Source organism: Mirounga angustirostris, unplaced genomic scaffold, assembly GCF_029215605.1.
Source record: "Mirounga angustirostris isolate CCGP_5_RB_7025 unplaced genomic scaffold, mMirAng1.0.hap1 SCAF_9, whole genome shotgun sequence".
Classification (NCBI taxonomy): domain Eukaryota; kingdom Metazoa; phylum Chordata; class Mammalia; order Carnivora; family Phocidae; genus Mirounga; species Mirounga angustirostris.
The window spans coordinates 41,771,193-41,789,268 of NW_026991717.1; the positions used below are offsets into that span (position 1 = coordinate 41,771,193).

The window sequence follows — 18,076 nt, forward strand, 5'->3', positions numbered from 1 at the left end:
ATTCCTGTTTTTTTTTTCTTTTAACTCTTTTTTTTTTTTTAATGATTTATTTACTTACTCGAGAGAGAGAGACAGAGTGCATGAGCAGGGGGAGGGGCAGAAGGAGAGGGGAGGCAGATTCCCGGCTGAGCGCAGAGCCTGATGCAGGGCTTGATCCCACCACCCCAAGATCATGACGTGAGCCAAAATCAAGAGTTGGACACTTAATCAACTGAGCCCCCCAGGCACCCCATCCTCATTCCTGTTTTGCAAGAAGAAAAGCTAGGCCCTGGGACTCTCCTGTGCCACATCCCCAGGGAAAGGTTGGCTCTATAGGAAAAGATTGGGACCACCGTCCTGGCCCTTTGACCAGACTCAGGGTTTCTCCTTCAGCAGCTAAGAGGGGGCTCCACTTTCCAGCACCTGCCCAGGTGGGAGTGGGGCAGAAGATGGCCTCACCCTTGAGACACATGGAAAAATAGTGCACCAGCCTCATGCCCAACACTGAGGCAGCCACTGTGGGCTGCATCCAGCTGAGCGGCTCTAGCAGACGGCACATTCTCAGGCACCAGCTCACCGGTGCCTCTCTCAGGCTCTCTTCACCCCTTGAGCACCACTCCCCACTTTCTCTAAATATTTACTCAGCATCTATTATGTGGTAGACACTAGACATAAAGATGAGGACCTGGTTCACGGCTCCTGCCCTTGAGAAGCTCACGCCCCAGCAGGAGCAAAGGCTTCCGACATTCGTCTGTCTGCCAGAGGGAGCTATTTTTAACCCCATTTGACAGATGAGACTGAGGTGGAGAGTGATGCGCTAGGCAGTGACAGAACCAGCATGCCAGCAGGCGTGCCCGTCCCCTCCCAGGCCAGCCAGCGCTCGGGGACTTCCTGCCACATGCATGCCCTGTGCGCGGCCCCGTCTCTGTGCCTTTGCTCGTGCTGTCTGCCTTGCTCCCTCCGTCCAGGCCCTCCCCGAGCCTCACTGCATCCCCAGCGCCCTCTCCCACACTAACCACATGTGGCAAACAGTAACGTCACGGCGGAAGCCCCTGCTGGTGGAGTGCTGGCACGCGCCGGTCACCGGGCTGAGTGCCTTGCACCAACTCATTTGCTCTTCAGAACGACATGAGCACCAGTCCCCAACAGACACTGCTGAGAGAGGTAGGGCAGCTCGTCTCCCGTCACACGTTAGTTGGAGAAGACAGTGTTGGACGGCGGCCGGGGCCCGGACATGACCTTGACCGCACACTCCCCTGCTGGGAGACCTTGCACGGCCACTTCCCCTCCTGTGGGCCTCAGTGTCCTCATCTGTTATGGAGGAACTGCCAGGTGGTGATGGTCATCATGTGGGAGGGCAGCTGAGGGAGATGGCTGAGACTGCCCTCCCCTCCCCCTTCCCCCGTGGGAGTTTACTCTTGACTTCTGATTATGGTGGATTTCAAACATACACAAAAGTAGAGAGAATAGTGTGAGGAACCCTCATATGCCCATCAACGTTTTGCCAGTCTTGTTTTATATAAAACTCCTACTCTTCCACCTGCCCCCACTCCAACTGTTTGTTTGTTTGCTGGAATATTTTAGAGCAACTCTGAGACATCATGTCACTTTACGTATAAATACTCTAGTGTGCATCTCTCGCTGATGATGGTTTTTAAAAATGTGGCCTTCATATATCTATTACATCTGAAGGAATTATCCAGCCGGGCCTCGGGACCACCGAGGCTGTCTACACTCCAGTCCATAGTGATATTTTTCTGATAGACCCAAAGATATCTTCTTACGGTTGTTTTATTTGAATTAGCAACCAAATGAGGTCCATCTACTGCATCTGGTTCTTTTGTGTCTTCTGTCTCCTTTCTCCTATAGCAGTTCTCCTTCCCCTTCTTTCTCGATGCTATTGATTTGTTGGAAAAACTAGGTCATTTGTCCCGTTGATTATCTCACAGCCTGGATTTGGCTTATTCCCTCCTCATGCTGTTAGTAAACTTATTCCTCTATGTCTTGCATTTCCTATAACCTAATAGTTAGATCTAAATAAGATGCTCTCCGTATTGGCGCTGTTCAAGAGAAATATAATATGAGCCATATATGTGATTTGAGATTTTCTACTAGCCACATTGAATCAGAAGTAAAAAGAAATAGGTGAACTAATTTTCATCGTATTTTTTATTTAATCCAATATATACAAAATATTATTTTAACACGTAATCGATATAAAAACCATTAATGAGATATTTTACATTCTTTTTTCCATATTCCATCTTCAAAACCCAGCATGGTTTTTACACTTACAGCACATTTAGTTCATTCTCAGTGTCATGGTTAGTGTGAAATACAATCCTATCAAAACAATAAAGTTGTGTTTGCAGGAAAATATTTTATACCACTTCAGTTTTTGAATTAAAGTGACTTCAAAATGGGGTGCCTGGGTGGCTCAGTTGGTTAAGCAGCTGCCTTCGGCTCAGGTCATGATCCCAGGGTCCTGGGATCAAGCTCCACATTGGGCTCACTGCTCAGCAGGAAGCCTGCTTCTCCCTCTCCCACTCCCCCTGCTTGTGCTCTCTCTCTCTCAAATAAATAAATAAATAAAATCTTAAAAAAATAAATAAAATAAAATACTTCAAATGAAATAAGATTTAAAATTCAGTTCCTGGGTTGCACTAGCCATGTTTCAGATGCCCAGTAGCCACGTGTGACTAGTGGCTGTTCGATTGGACAGTGTTCATAGAGCACATTTCCATCACTGCAGAAAGCTCTGTTGGATAGCACTGAGCGAGAGGCTTAAGCGGATGTAGGCGTGAGATAAGTTCATAGGTGTTGCTGTGTACTTACCTGTGGTACCCATCGTGTCCTGTGGGTCTGTTTTTCATGATGCTGAGATTGATTAGTGGGTCCGTGGGTGCTTCTGGACATTTTTAAAGAAAGGAGAAAAAGGAAATTTTGGTGCTCTTTGTTTAGGATGAACTAGGTGGCAGGGAATGAGTGATTCCCCCAAACTGGGACAGAAGCCATTCTGGCCATGTAAGAATCATCTGAGGACACTCAGTATGAGATAGTGGTTGAAAGTCATTCTGCCTGGGTTTGAATCCTGACTGCCACTTACTAGCTCCATGACCTTGGGCAAGTCACTTAACCTCACTGAGCCTCTGTTTTTTTTTCAGCTGTGAAATAGGAAAATACTAGGACTTAGCTCATAAGGTATTGTGATGGTTAAATGATATAATGTGCCTAAAGTACACATTATGCACAGAGTAAGTATTCAATGAATATGAATTACTGGTATTATGTTATTGTAAAAATACAGGTTCCAAGGCTTGGGGGCTGGAGAATCTAATTTGTTAGGGTCTGTGGTAGGACCTGGGATCTGCATTTTAAACAGGTTCTCCAGGTGATCCTGAGTTCTTGGACCCCCTAGCCCAGATCCCTTCCCAATATCTTTCCCTGGGACGACCCTTGGCTCTGTCCCAGTCCCAGAGAAGCACATCCTGGCTGGATACCCCAGCATCCATCAGAGGACAAACAAGCTCAGTAGGGTTGTCAGATTTAGCAAATAAATATCCCTTATTTTATCTGGCAACCCCACATCTCTAATTCAGATAAAACTGTAAACCAGTATTTACAAGGGAGGTTGTTTTTGCTCTGTGGGCCTCCATTCCTGCCATACCTACCATAAGGTGTGAGAGTGGGGAGTGTGAGGACAAAAGTAGCATTTTCAGATTTTTAGATGGGTCTAGAATCCATGCCTAGATTCTCTTGAGCTTTGAAGAGGCCATCTTTTGTAAAATCAAAGAAAGGGCTTTAAGAGCCATCTTACTCAACCTGCTCATTTTGCAGGTAAGGAAACTAAGGTCTGCCTGGAAGGTAAGTGAGTTGTCCAAGGTCAGTGGCAGGGCTGGACTAGAACCTAGGTCTCCAGTTTCTGGCCCAGCATACGTTCCTCTTTGTCATCCCAGCACTTACTTCTGTCCTCTGCCCCTTCAGTCATGGGGTGGGGAGAGATAACACCCAGGGTAACCCGAGGCCCCCCTGGTGACTCCCCAAGAGCGGTTCCTACTCTTGTGATCCAAAGGGAAGAATACAGCGAATAGAAGCAAAGTCAGTTCTTGGGTGCTGGCTGGACAGAGCCCCAGAGATGGGTGAGGGGATCCCACTGTCTGTCCAGATGGTGGGGGTCAGGTTCAGGAGCTGCACCCATGGCCTGGCCTCTTAACACACAGGGCTGACCGGGCCTGCCCCCCCTCCCCTCACCGGTGTCTTGCAGAGTGTCGGGAGGAGAGCTCTTCGACTTCCTGGCCCAGAAGGAGTCGCTGAGTGAGGAGGAGGCCACCAGCTTCATCAAGCAGATCCTGGAGGGTGTGAACTACCTTCATGCCAGGAAAATCGCTCACTTTGATCTCAAGGTCAGTGAGGGGATGAGGGAGAAGAATCATTTTAGGAAGAACGGGCCCAGTCACTTCTGACATCACTGCTAGGAAGGGCTCAGTGTCCCTCTGGCCCTCCTCCCTTGTCTTGCCATGGAAAGCTCTGAGCTCCTAGGAAAGAAATGATGCCACAGAAGGCGTCCCTCTCCTCAGTTTCATTTTGCAGATTGGGCTTTCTTCACATAGGGGCTGACGGCAAGAAGCTGCTTCTTCAGACCATAGGTACCTTATCTCTTTCAGGCAGTAGGTGGGGTGTCATTTTTAAATAGTAGACCACTTACAGGAAACGTGAAACCAAACACATTTCACAAGGCTGGACTCTTCAGTAGCCAAGAGCTAACTCATGAGGAGGCAGAAGTGTTAGCGTTCGGGCGAGGACTGCTGAGGTTGGCTGGCTCTCTGCCCCCCTCCGCCGCCCCACAGCCTCCAGCACCCCTGGCCCAGAGGCCATCAGTCTTGGAGCCTAGGGACCGCTGGCTACCCTCCCTGTTCCCATCCCCTACTGCGGCCCAAAACTGCTTCCAAGGGGTACTGATCATTTGTGGTAACTGGTGTTCAGGGTCGAGAAAGTTCACTGTGACCACATAGGACCTCAGAAAGCAAGAGTGTGGTCAAAGTAGAAGGATCAGTTCCCATAGTAACTGAGCTCAGTTTAGTGGACTGATAAGCCTTTACAGACACCCGAAGCATAAAGATCCTCTAACCCGTGATCAGAGGGACCTATTTACTGGGGTGAAGACCTACTCAGTTTTCTATCCAGAAATTCCTGTTTGTTTCAAGCATTGTGCCATGTGCCTGGGTACTGCTGCAGATACAAAACCAGCTGAGGCCCTGTCTGGGCTCAGTTCCTCTTTTCTAGGAAACCTAGTACAGGAGACAGAAAAGATCAACAACTCTAAGTGCTATGATAGAAGGACGTATAGGGGAGCTGGGGAGCTCAAAGGAGAAGGCATCAAAGTCAGACTGCAGTATCCGAGAGGGCTTCCTGGAAGAGGTGATATTTGAGTTGAATTTAGAAGGACTGGCAGGGGTTACCAGAGGGGAAGGGTCTTCTAAGGAAGAGAGGCCAGCAGTGTACATGGTCTGGAAATGGCACAATGCATTCAGGGGCGTACAGGCAAAGGGTGGATGTTCCGAATGGCTGGAGAAACAAGCCAGGAGGAGAGCAGAAGGCAGACACAAGGGCATGAGAGCCAAACCAAAGAGGTTGAACTTTACCCTGAGGGATACAGAGTCGGCGGGGGAGCAGGTGATCAGGGGGGTGAGGCGAGCGGAGGTGTTTCAGAAGGATCTCTCTGGCTGGAAGGCTGGGGAGAATGGGGACACCTGGAGGCTGGGGTCCCAGCTGGGAGGCTCGTGCAGTAATCTGGGTGAGGGTGTCCTTTGGTAATGCACCGAGCAGGAAACGGTCTACCTGGATTGCACTTGTGTCTCCCTCCTGACGGTACTATGGACAGTTAACTTGTCGTTTCCTGTGTCTTTACTGGCTCCAGGAGCCTGGCCTCAAAGTGGGCTCCTTTGGCTTTTCTCCGCCAGATCTGGTAGAGGTAGGAGGAGTTGTAATCCCATGGGTACCAAGACAGCAGCAGCTTCATGCTGTTTAATCTGCTTGTGTGGCCACTGGGGGGTGGGGAGGGCCGGCTTGGAGGCGGCCAGGTCGGGGTTTGGTCTTCATTCTGCTGTATACCAGGACGCAGCTGAACCTCAGTCCTTCAGCTTCAGCGCAGATCATCCCTCCCTGGCACAGTTGTTGCAAGGGTTAGAGAGAAGCAGCATTACGTGCCGGCTCCCAGAGAGCGCTCTGTAATAGTCCCTGCTATTGTTATTTCCCCTCCCAGAGCAGAGGAAAGGAAAACACAACTCTCATTACAGGATTCTGGGCCCATTAGACTAGGAAAACAGGCCTGCTAGTGCAGTTCTCCGTTTCCCAGCAGAGAGCTGAGATTGGTTGCTGCTGGGGCATGTCGGGCTCCTGGGCTCAGTCTGGCTGCTTTCCACGACCTGGAGACAGTCTGGGTTTGCCCCGGATGTGTGCAGGGCGAGGATGCTGCTAACCCCCATCTTGGCCTCCTGTCCTTAGAGCTGTGCAGACTCTGAGCCTTCTGTCCCCTCCGCCCCTGTCCGTGGTCCCTTGGCACAGGCCCAGCTGAGCAACTTCAGGAAGTGATGAGTAGCTGCATTACCTCATGATGGGGTAGACACTTCCTGGAGCCAGAATATGGGTATGCTTACCCCTGGCTGGAACTTTCCCCCAGCTGGAAGGGATGATGTAGAAAGTCCCCCTGGTAGCTTAGAGGAGGGTTCTCGGTTCCATGTTGTTTCCCATCATCCAGAAATCATTTTACACAAATATGTTTTTCTTCCTGATTTTCATTCTCTATGAGGTGCCTCTGCTTTCCTCAACTCTTGTATTCTCTTGCTCCTCACCAAGTGAGTCAGGCTAGCCTCGTGGTCCCATGAACACAGCCGCCCTGTTGTCTCCAGGCCCCTACCCGTGACCTGCTCTCCATGCTCCTCTTCTGGCTTGAAGGAGCAGGTGATGGAGGAGGGGCAGCTCTCGCCTGCCTCTGGAATATACGAACGGCTTCTCCTGGGGCTGCTAGCTGATAAGCTTCTCCTGTGTTTAGTCACGGCGCTAGAGAGGTGAGGCCCTCTCCCGGCTTATGACACGCTCCCAGCCTTGTGGCAGAGAGCAATAAATGGACAAATTAACGTATGATAAGCAGTCTTGGGAAAACAGATCGAGGCAGTCTACTGCCCAGAGATCTGTGATGGGCCCTTGTCATCTGTAGGATAAATGAACCCATGGTCAGCATGGCATTCAGGCCTTTCGTACACTGCCTCAGCCCTGATTCTGACCTCATCCACTTTCCCCCACTCCAAAACACTAGCCCCAGGCAACAAGAGGACAGATCCACATTCTGGCCTTTCTCCTCCTCTGTTCATGCTGTTCCCACCCAGGAAGCCCCTGCTCTTCCTTTCCTCTGTCCATGGACTTCCTTCCTGCTCATCCTTCTAGGCCCAGCAGAAAGCCTATTTCCTCTGGGAAGGCGTTACCATCTCTGCTCCCCACCAAAGCATAACTAAGAATGAACCTGCCTCTCTGCTTCTGTTGCCCTTTGTACAGCCCTCTGGTGAGAGTATCTGTCACTGTCAGTCATTTTCTGCTGCTTATATCTAGCACCGTCCCTGGCACATGAAGAGTTACTCAGTGTTGAATGAGTGAGTAAATGAAGGCATGAACGCCTTAGTAAGACCAGTGCATGCATGGAAGGCAAAGGCCCTTTCATGTCACCTGGAAAATGCAAAAGAGGTTACAGGCAGGTTTCAGTCCAATGATGTGAACATTTTTTTTTAAAGATTTATTTATTTATTTATTTATTTATTTATTTATTTGACAGAGAGAGAGAGAGCGAGAGAGGGAACACAAGCAGGGGGAGTGGGAGAGGGAGAAGCAGGCTTCCCGCCGAGCAGGGAGCGTGACGCGGGGCTCGATCCCCGGACCCCAGGATCGTGACCTCAGCCGAAGGCAGACGCCCAACGACTGAGCCACCCAGGCACCCCGATGTGAACATTTATTGAGGGGCTACTGTATGCCCAGGGGTAGAGTGTCAGACATCAGTGTGATATGGCACCTCCCTTCCAAGGGCCCACTGTCTACCAGGAGATGGCCATGGCGGGACTCGGTGGGGAGGCCACCTGAAATGAAAGCTAACCATGAGTCTTGCCAACAAGAGCTCACTTTCGGGGGTAAGCGTTCTGCCTCAGCAGAGGGAATAGCATGCCAGTGTGAGTTGTAAATACACCCCAGGAAGGCCCGTTGATGTGGGAGGTTGTGGGTGGTGAAGGTAGATGATGTTGCCCTGTATTTACATGGATGGAAGGAACCCTGGGGCTGACTGCCCCCAGCACCAGGTAGCACCCAGTGTGCCTTCAGACATGGCGTCTGCGGGGTGCATTACCAGGAAGGAGGTTTCAGTACCACTCAGGAACCTCACCCTGGTATGCCATCCCAACACAAATGAAGGCCTTGTAGAGGGCGGATTTGTGTGGTTTTGTGTTTATTTTGCATTTGGGAGTTTCTCTTCTGAGTATGGGTGTGTCTTCCCTACACCCCAAACCCAACTGGAGAATTCAAAAATGGAAAGTTGTCCTCGGGTCTGACTGGTATTTTCAGCAAAAAGAACATGCCGTGAGGATTAAATGAAATTATATGCAAGCCAGGAACCCAGAACTCTCATGGGGCTTTTTGGTTTATATAAATAGTATAAGAAGTGAATTTCTGAACAAAGTACCCCCCAAATCCAAATTCCTCTATGCCCTGATCGTCCTTTGAGTTATTTTTATGTTTGTGACATGATGGGGTCTGCTCATCAAGCTTTCACAGAAATGATACTAATAATACTTTGAATGTTTATGGCACTTTCTGGAATATAGTATGCTTACACATTTGTTCTCTCATTTGATCCTCATGACCACTCATGGAGGTACAAAGTATTGTCCTTTTTTTACACACAAGGCAATTGAGATTCAGAGAGGTTAAGTAACTTGTCCAAGATCACGCAGGGATTAAATAACAGAGCTGGGGCTTAAACTTAGCCAATGAGGAAACACTAAGCCAAGCTGGGTGCCACTAGGTTTTCTTTCCCCAGATTCTGACAGTGTAGATTTCTTACTTCCTTGGGCCATGCCTCTGACACAGCATTAATCCAAAGGTCTGTATTGTGCCATGCATTTCTCTTTCACACAGTTCATATCTCATCTGGTTACATTGTTTTTTATTTCTAATAAGTTATTCCTCATATTTTAAAAAATGTATATTTTATTAGTTGCTATAAAATGTGCATGCATTTGAAAGTAGAACTTATAAGAATGAGGCTGTTTCCATACTAAAACCTGGCAACATGAAGCAAAGGTAAAGCATGGTAGAGATTTAACTGTCGGGATAGAGTAGGGTGAAATTGTGAAGTTTCAGGGCAGACCACAGTCTGCCAAAGCAGACCATGGAAGCCTTTTTCCCTCAAAATTTTTTATTATGAAAACATTTCAAAACATATAAAGAAATTGGAAGACTACAATGGACACCATTACACCTTCCCCCTAGATTCAACATGTAGGCGTATTTGCTTTACCTCTTTCTTTCTTTAAAAAAGAAAAATATATATTTATATAAAAAGGGATTTTTATATATTTGTATCTACACAAAGACACGTACACATATGTGTATGTATATATTTTAGAATTAAAAACATTTTAAATAAAAATTAAAATAAAAAACATATGTTATTTTTAAAAACGTTGGTATAATTTGAAAGAAGATTCTAGCCATCCTGACACTTCACTCTCAGCACTTCTGTGGGCATCTACTGACCTACCACCATTATCACACTTAAGAAAATTAACAATAATTGGTGGAAGACCTTTAATTAATGGATACACATGATTCTATTTCTGATTTTGAAAGAAAATGCTGGCAGGGCAGAGAGGATAGCTGGGAGAGAGTAGACCAGTTGGAGGTAATGATAAGAATGTGGGAAAGAGATGACCCAAAGGTACCCTTTAGCATTTTTTTTTTTTAAAGATTTTATTTATTTATTTGAGACAGAATGAGAGAGAGAGAGAGAGAGCACATGAGAGGGGGGAAGGTCAGAGGGAGAAGCAGACTCCCTGCCGAGCAGGGAGCCCGATGCGGGACTCGATCCAGGGACTCCAGGATCATGACCTGAGCCGAAGGCAGTCGCTCAACCAACTGAGCCACCCAGGCGCCCCCCTTTCGCATTTTTTAAGTGAAGGATGGTCTTTTATGCTATTATAAAAAGTATTAACTCATAGAACACACAGAAACCTGCAAAGAAGTTACCCATGGACTTTCTACTCCAGAACAACCATTGTTAACATTTGGTGTATTTTCTCCAGCTTTTTATGAACAGGTGGGTGTGTGTGTGTGTGTGTGTGTCAGCATGCTTGTAACTATACTACTTTTACAATTTTTCTCTTATGCTTTTTTCTACTTTACATTTTAACCTGAGCAGCCTACATGTGCTCTAAAGTATTTTACTTTGCTCTAGAATCTTTTATACAAGTCTTTTCTGATTTCCTTACCTTCTTGGTGTATTCTGAGGGGCGGACCCTGTTTCCTGTTCCTCAGATGCAAAGCTTAGCTTGTGCCCCAGCCTCAGAGTGGACCCCTTGGGCCCCTTCATTTCAAGCCCTAGAAATACATGCTGGCTGCTTTATCAACTCCTGCAAGGTCCCCCGAGGGCAACCCCAGGAGGAGTGAACTGAGGGTGCTGAACTTCTAAATAGTGGAGGGAAAGAACAAAGTGTGGCAAAAATTAAGCTATGGAGAGCCATTACTAGAAGAGTTGAGGGGTACCTTGCCGGCTCAGTCGGTGGAGCGTGCAGCTCTTGATCTCAGGGTTGTGAGTTGGAGCCCCACGTTGGGTATAGAGATTACTTAAAAATAAAATCTTAAAAAAAATAAAAATAAAAGATTTGAAATACAGACATGTTGAAACAGGAAGCATTAAGCCAACCAGGTGACTCTTACGAGATACAGCAGGAGGCCCCATGGTGAAGTAGAAAGAGGAAAGGATTGGGGGTTGAGCCTGCATTTGCATCTCACCTGCGCTGTGTGACATTGGGGAGGTCTGCTCTTTGGCCTTGAAAGTGGAGGTAATATTGCCTCTTCTTCCTGTCCCACGGGAGTGGAGTGAGGGACCAGGGAGATGTCGGTATTAATGAGAGGGCCCTGCGAATTCTGAAACTCCCTACACACACTGGTTGTGAATTTTAGCTAGTCTTACTGGCCCACATTTCTCCCCATTTCTCTCTTGCCTCCAAAGGGATTAGGAAAAGGAGGTGGGCTTGGGAACATCCAAAGTGGGGGAATGAATAGCCTGTATTTTCCCACCAGCCGGCCAGGCAGTTTCCGAGGGTGGCAGGACACTGGGGAAGGCTGATACAGGTTGGCGTAGATACCGTGATCCCCATTTCTCAGATGAAGAAACTAAAAAATGCGGTGCTCTCCTCCTCTTTTGTCCCTTATTGCTTTGCCATCACTGTTAGGTGCTCCGAGGCCTCTTGGGGCTTCTGGCTGTCCGTGCCCTCCACTGTGGTCCCTTGCCTAAGCTTGGCCTCCGGTGAGGTTTCATGGGTTCACACAGTACCTCCTAGGTTCTAGTCACAGCTCCACTGTCAGCCCTCCCAGTGCCACTCATCTCAGTAGGAGTGAAAGAATCTGATTCTGGAAGTAGTGAAGGTGGTAGAAAGAACAGATATCCTAGCACTAAGAAGACCTGGGCTTAAATGAAACCCTGCTCCATAACTTAGCTCTGTGACCTCAAATAAGTTACTTAACTTCTCTGTTCCTTAGTTCCTCATCTAAAAAACACAGATAGCAACCTGCTTGCCTAAGGTTCTGTGCAATACTATTCTGGTAGCAGCCAGATCTCCAGAAAACAAGTGTATGTACACATACATACACAGAGATTTATCATGAATCTTATGATGCAAAGGTTTGTAACACAACTTATAAACAATAAAATATATGATACTTTTTATTGTAAATTCCAGAGAGCCAATTGTTTCTCATACAACGTTTTCTTTGGTTTTTGCCAAACCCTTGTATCAGTAGCCAACCTATGAATGCAGTTGACACCCGAGTGTAGCTCTGACCAGAATGTTGGTTGATATTTTTGTCTGCATTAACAAGTAGGGTGAAAATGAAACAATGCTGGGGCGCCTGAGTGGCTCAGTCGTTAAGCGTCTGCCTTTGGCTCAGGTCATGCTCCCAGGATCCTGGGATCAAGCCCCGCATTGGGCTCCCTGCTCCGCAGGAAGCGGGCTTCTTCCTCTCCCACGCCCCCTGCTTGTGTTCCCTCTCTCTCTCTGTCTCTCTCTCTGTCAAAGAAATAAATAAATAAAATCTTATAAAAAAAAGAAAATGAAACGATGAAGACATGTGTTAGAACTTTGCTTCTTTGTCAATGACAGGAATGACTTCTTTGCTGAATTGAATAATAGTTTCTGAATATTTAAAAAAATGTCCTCTATTTCTATGCTCTACACAAAACAACAGCTATATACATGGCACCCTTTTAAGTTTAATCTGCATTCTTTTTTTTTTTTAAGATTTTATTTATGAGCGGCTGGGTGGCTCAGTCGTTAAGCGTCTGCCTTCGGCTCAGGTCATGATCCCAGGGTCCTGGGATCGAGTCCTGCATCGGTCTCCCTGCTCGGCAGGGAGTCTGCTACTCCCTCTGACCTTACCCCCTCTTGTGCGCTCTCTCTCTCTCTTTCTTGAATAAATAAAATAAAATCTTTAAATATCTTATTTTATTTATTTGACAGAGAGAGACATGGCGAGAGAGGGAACACAAATACGGGGAGTGGGAGAGGGAGAAGCAGGCTTTCCGCTGAGCAAGGAGCCCCATGTGAGGCTCCATTCCAGGACCCTGGGATCATGACCTGAGCCGAAGGCAGACGCTTAATGACTGAGCCATCCAGGCACCCCTTAATCTGCATTCTTAAGTGATCTTCTCCAGCACTTCTTAAGTCTAGAATCAAGAAGATAATAAATCACGTCCTGATCTATAGTGTCCGCCAGTTTCCATGGTGTCAATACCCCCACCGTGGCCAATTTCAAGGTGCCAACGTGCCACTGACCAGAGTTTGGAAGAGAGGCGTAGTAGGACAGCCTTACTTAGGATTTCCCCAATTCGGCGATAAGGGGCAGATATTACCTCAAGAGCATAGAGAATACTAAAATATGATTTAAAAAATTAGGAAGCAATGAGTTTTAAGTATTGTTTTTAATATGACTTAATTTCAGTATCAGTTTATAGAATTTAATTTTAATATTAATATAGTTACGTAGCTCTCTTTAATGACTGGCTCACAAAATTCCTGGGCTGTCATGAGCCAATAGGCACCAGCTCCAGCACCTCCCTGGCACTTGGAGACTTTGCACACAACATGAGAGCATTTTGTAGACAGAATAGTGTTATATGTGGGCTGACTGTTTTCAGCGACAACAATGGCAGCCCGTGGTTGTTGAGCACCTCGAAAACATGCAGTCTCTTGTCTTGAGTGCTGTGCATGGGTTTAATCATCCATGCAACCACCCTGTGAGGGAGGTTCTGAGGTCGTGCCCATTTTATAGAAAGAAGAGGTTACTTGAGGGCTCCTAGGGCATTGTTGTGTCTCCTCCAAACCCCTTACCATATTAATAGTCCCCTTTTGCAGACGAGGGGCCAAGGCTCAGAGAGGTGAGTGACTTGCCAAGGGCCACACAGCTAGTGCAGGGCAGAGTGGGACTCTGACCTGTGTCTGTCAGATGCCTGGGTCCTCCTCAGCACTGGTTTCCCAAACATGGCGCCGCCTGCTTCTGACTTCCTTGGAGAGCTTGCCTTACAAAACCAGTACTGGAGCCTTACTCCTGGTGAGTTGATTTCATCAGTTTGGTATTGTTAACATAGTCCCCAGGGATTACAGTGAGCAGCTGGCTCAGAAGGGGACCCCCAAAGCACAGCTTGGGGGTTCAGAATGTCTTGACTCAGGCCCAGGTTCCTCACTGGTTAGATGGGGGCAGCAGCTATCCACAGCTTGGTGGCTGTGAGGATCTAATAAGGTCATGTGCGGGGAAAGCCCACCACAAATGCTAGTTTGGCACAAACCATAGAGCCAGCATTGTTGATTGGCCCAAGGCTGAAAGCCAGTGGTCCTGAATGCCCTTAAAAGTGAATTTTTATTTCTCTCCATGCCACAGAGCCTAGAGAAAGAGTAGGTAGGTAGAGTGGGTTTTCCTTTCTGCTTTACCAGACAGGGCGATGGGAGGGCCATGTAGCAGCCTTCCCCAGAGGAGGAGGCCATGAGTGAGTGGCCAGAAGCTGTGCTTTAACAAATCCAAATGCAAACGAGTTGGGGCCCTTCCTGAAGCCACAGTTGTGGGTTTTCTGGAAAAACATGGAGCTGGGACAGGAAGCTGCAGAGGCCCCAGAGCCAAGATGGACATGCCCACTTTGCCAGCAGGCAGGGGTGACCCCAGCAGGCTCCCTTGTATCAACTAGAGGAAGGGAGGCGACAGGGGAGAGGGGAGAGCACGCAGGATCTGGAGTCAGCCAGAGCTTGAACCTTAGCTGCACTACTTATTACTGAGGCACCTTGAGCAAGTGATTAACTGTCTGAGCCTCTGTTTCTTCATCTGTAAAATGGGGGTGATGATAGTACCTGCCTTGGAGAGTGAGAATCAAATGAGTATGAATGCTTTGTAAACTAAATGCTATAGGCTGGGCTATACTGAAACCTCAAGCTGGGTGCTTTTAGGAACACAGAGCATGCAAAGCAGGCCTGCCCTCTGCAAGTGTTCGATCTGGTTGGGAAGGCGGACTAACACACAGGGCTCTCGGCAGTGGTGGGTGCTGTGGGGGGGCGAGGTTGCTGCCCACTTGTGGACCTGGGAGAAGGAAGGAGAGCTGAGCTGGGTATTTAGATTTAGATGATACTTCCTGGGGGAGATAGAATTTTGGCTGGGCCTGGAAGGATGGGTAGGAGTTCAATAGACAGATGATAAACACCCTCATTCTGGGAAGGAGAGACATGATCAAGGAAATAATCACAGAGGTGTTGCTAACAGGTCACTTTATATGCCCTATTTGATCCTCTTGGTAACCCTCGTGAGGTAGGTTTGATCATCACTACTAATGTATATGTGAGAAATCTGCCGCTGATAGGCTAAGTGACTTGCCCAGTGTCAGACTGGTAAATGGCCAAACTGGGATTGGACCCCAGGTTCTAAGGCTTTTAGCCATTATCTGTCTTGAGTCCCTAAAAGCAGAAGGTGCAAGAGATGGATATGTGACTGCACTGGTTGTTCAGTTGTCCAGGAAACAATTCCTGAGTACCCAGGAATTGCAATGCCAGCCACACTTGGGTGCGAGGGGTGGAAACGAGGGCCCTATCCTCCTCCTGGGGCTTCAGGATAGTGGGGAGAGGACACACAAGGAATTATAGATTAGCCGCCAGAGGCGAGTCAGGGTAACATGCCGGCGCCAGGGGGAAACAACTAGCTGCATGTGTTGGAGGGAGGGGGTCGCAGAACATGTTCCAGAATGAATGTGTCGGAGCTGGGGGTAGGGGGAAGAAGCAGCTTGTGAGGAAGGCCGTTCCAGCAGAGTGAACTGCAGGTTGGGGTAAGGGAGATAAGGAGGTCGGTTGGCATGTGGCGGGGGGGTGAGTGTCCAGAGGTAGGAGGGCCTTGAATGCCAGATAGAGGGGGACCTTGTGCACGGGCCACACTGGAGGCATGCAGAAGGGGCTGCCTATGGTCTCATCTCTAGTGTGCCAGGGGGTAGTTTGCTGAGGCACCGTGGAAACCTGCCCAGAGAGGCTTGGCAGTAGGCAGTCTTGCTTGCTCAGGTTGCCCAGCACTTCCTGAATGATCTGGGGCGGTGCTCAACATTTGCAATGAAGGTTCATAAGCAGCTTCCTTGTCCCCAGGGCACAAACTGGCTGGGCCCCCGCTCTGCTGAGTTAAGCAGCCCCGCCCAGTGACAGGCACCTGGAGAGGACACGGGGGGGGGGGGGGGGGGGGGGCTGTCAGGAGATTGGGCTCTGCTCCTTGCTCAGTGCCCTTGGCAGTTTCTTGACCTCTTTGAGCAGCTCTGCAACATGATGGGACTAAATGATCTCTGAGGTCCCTTGCAGCCTCAACATTGTGAACATTGTAGGGGTGACGTGGGGGTGAGGATGAGTGGAACAGGAGGCAAGTCAGGGAAAGGGCATGTGCACAGGGGATTCAGCAGAGATTCAGTAAGGTTCCCGGGGATGACTTGTCATTGCTACATCCCCGAGAGGAACAAACGGACAGAGCCACCATTACTTGAAATCATGCTGGGCATTGCTCCTTCCGTGGACCATCTCTCTGGGTCTTTAGAACCTCCCTGTGCCATGGGGGTGTTGTCCCATTTTACAGATGGGAAACCAAGGCTGCAAGAGGTCCGTTGACTTTGGCCAGGTTTCACTGTGAGTGACAGCTGGGATTTGAACCTAGACCCGCCTGACTCTAAGTTCAAGCCTTTTGCACCTTACTATATAGCCCCCTGAGGCTGCGTTCATCCTGCAGGGGCTCTTGGACACACCGTACTGGACCGGTGGGGATCACCCACTCACATGGGTCCTGCCTGGAGGACCAGCTTCTGGTTTAGCCCCATAGCAGGCACCTCTGACCAAATCCACTGGGACACGGTGGGGCATGTTGGCCTCTCCCACAGCCGCCTGCCTCGTGGGCTGAGCTGGGTGGATTTGTGTTGACAGGTGAGGGCAGTTTCACCTCCTGGGGTAGCAACTGCACAAGGCCTGTGCTGGGCAGTGGTGGCACCTATGGGAATGTGATCCCTCCTTGTAGCCATGCTTTGGAGGTGATGTCAAGTATGTGGGTAGTATTTGGTTGAAGTAAATAAAGCTGGAGAAGGACAGATGGATAGGATCATACTACCCCAGAGGGCAGCCTGGCTTGGGCCCAGCAGTCTGTGGTCACAGTGGCCTGTTCTTCCTTCCTGACCTGGAGCCAGGAGACCTGAACCTTTCGTATGTCCTGCCTTGGGGCCAGGAAGAGTGGGAATTTGCCCAGCCAGCTTGGGAGGTTAGGCCACCTTGCAGTTGCAGAGGCTTGAGCTCAAAGGGGCTCTGGATCTCATCCAGTGTCTATTTTAGAGTTGGGGGTGCTGAGGCCCAGAGAGAGGAAATGGCGTGCTCAAGTTCACATGGCCTTGTATGGTGGAGGTGAAACTGGAATTTCCTAGTACCCAGGCCCGGGATCTTTTCTAGGGCCCTATCCTGTTTGGGAAGGGGGGAGCAGAGAAGCTGAGAACCTAGACCTTGGGGAGCTGCTGCTTTGCTGGCCCTCAGGTTGCCCTCCTTTCTCAGTCGTCCTCCCTTCTGACCCAGGCCTACAGCAGCCCTGTGGGAGGAGTGCCCTAGGGCCCCCCAGGGGTGGTGGAGGACCTCCCTAGGACAGAAAGAGAAGGACCACTAACTCCCAGTTCTTTCAGTGCATGTCAGCATATTTCAGTGGAGCACGCAGGATGCAAGACACCATAGGGGACGCCAGGAAACAGCACTGATCTGAATTTTCCAGGGGAGGCCACCACCCAGGAGAGGAGCAGAGTCACAATATGAGAGACAGCCTGCAACGGAGGGCCACTTGCTCATGAGCATTGTCAGCACCAAGCAGGTTAGAGCCCAAGGCCAGGGGCCGCTTCACTGAAAAGTAAGGCAGTAAGTAGAAGGAGGCAGGGATGAGGCAAGTCTCTGAAAGGGTGACGAGGAGTAGGAAAGGCATTCTGGGCCAGGGGAAGAGCTGGAGCAAAGGATGGAGCCGAGCTGTCGTTCTGGGTGTGGTAATAGCCACCTGGAGGGGCTGGGGAGCAGGTGCAAGGAGGGGATGGGCCATGAGGCTGGGAAGGCAGCATGGAGCAGCCAGAGCAGAGCCCCAACGCCTCAAATATCAGGCAGGGCATTTGAGCTTTCTCTCATGGTCAGCGGCACCACCGAAGATAGTTAACCAAACTGGGTGATGTGGTGGCCAGCAGGGGCTGGACTGCCCAGGAAACCCACCCCGACTCTGCCATTATGAGGTGTTGGACTTTGGGCCAGTGCGTTAGCTCTCTGAG

The 18,076-nt window shown here is 49.1% G+C and overlaps 1 protein-coding gene across 5 annotated transcripts in view; it reads left to right on the forward strand.

Moving 5' to 3' along the window:
* The window catches only part of LOC123861116 (cytosolic iron-sulfur assembly component 2A), a 157,001-nt gene that overhangs the window by 107,858 nt on the left and 31,067 nt on the right, over positions 1-18,076 (forward strand). For all 5 annotated transcript variants that reach the window (XM_064570321.1, XM_064570322.1, XM_064570324.1 and 2 more), the window contains one exon: positions 4,244-4,382. In XM_064570321.1, coding sequence (XP_064426391.1) covers positions 4,244-4,382 — 139 coding nt within the window. The remainder of the gene's footprint in view (positions 1-4,243; positions 4,383-18,076) is intronic.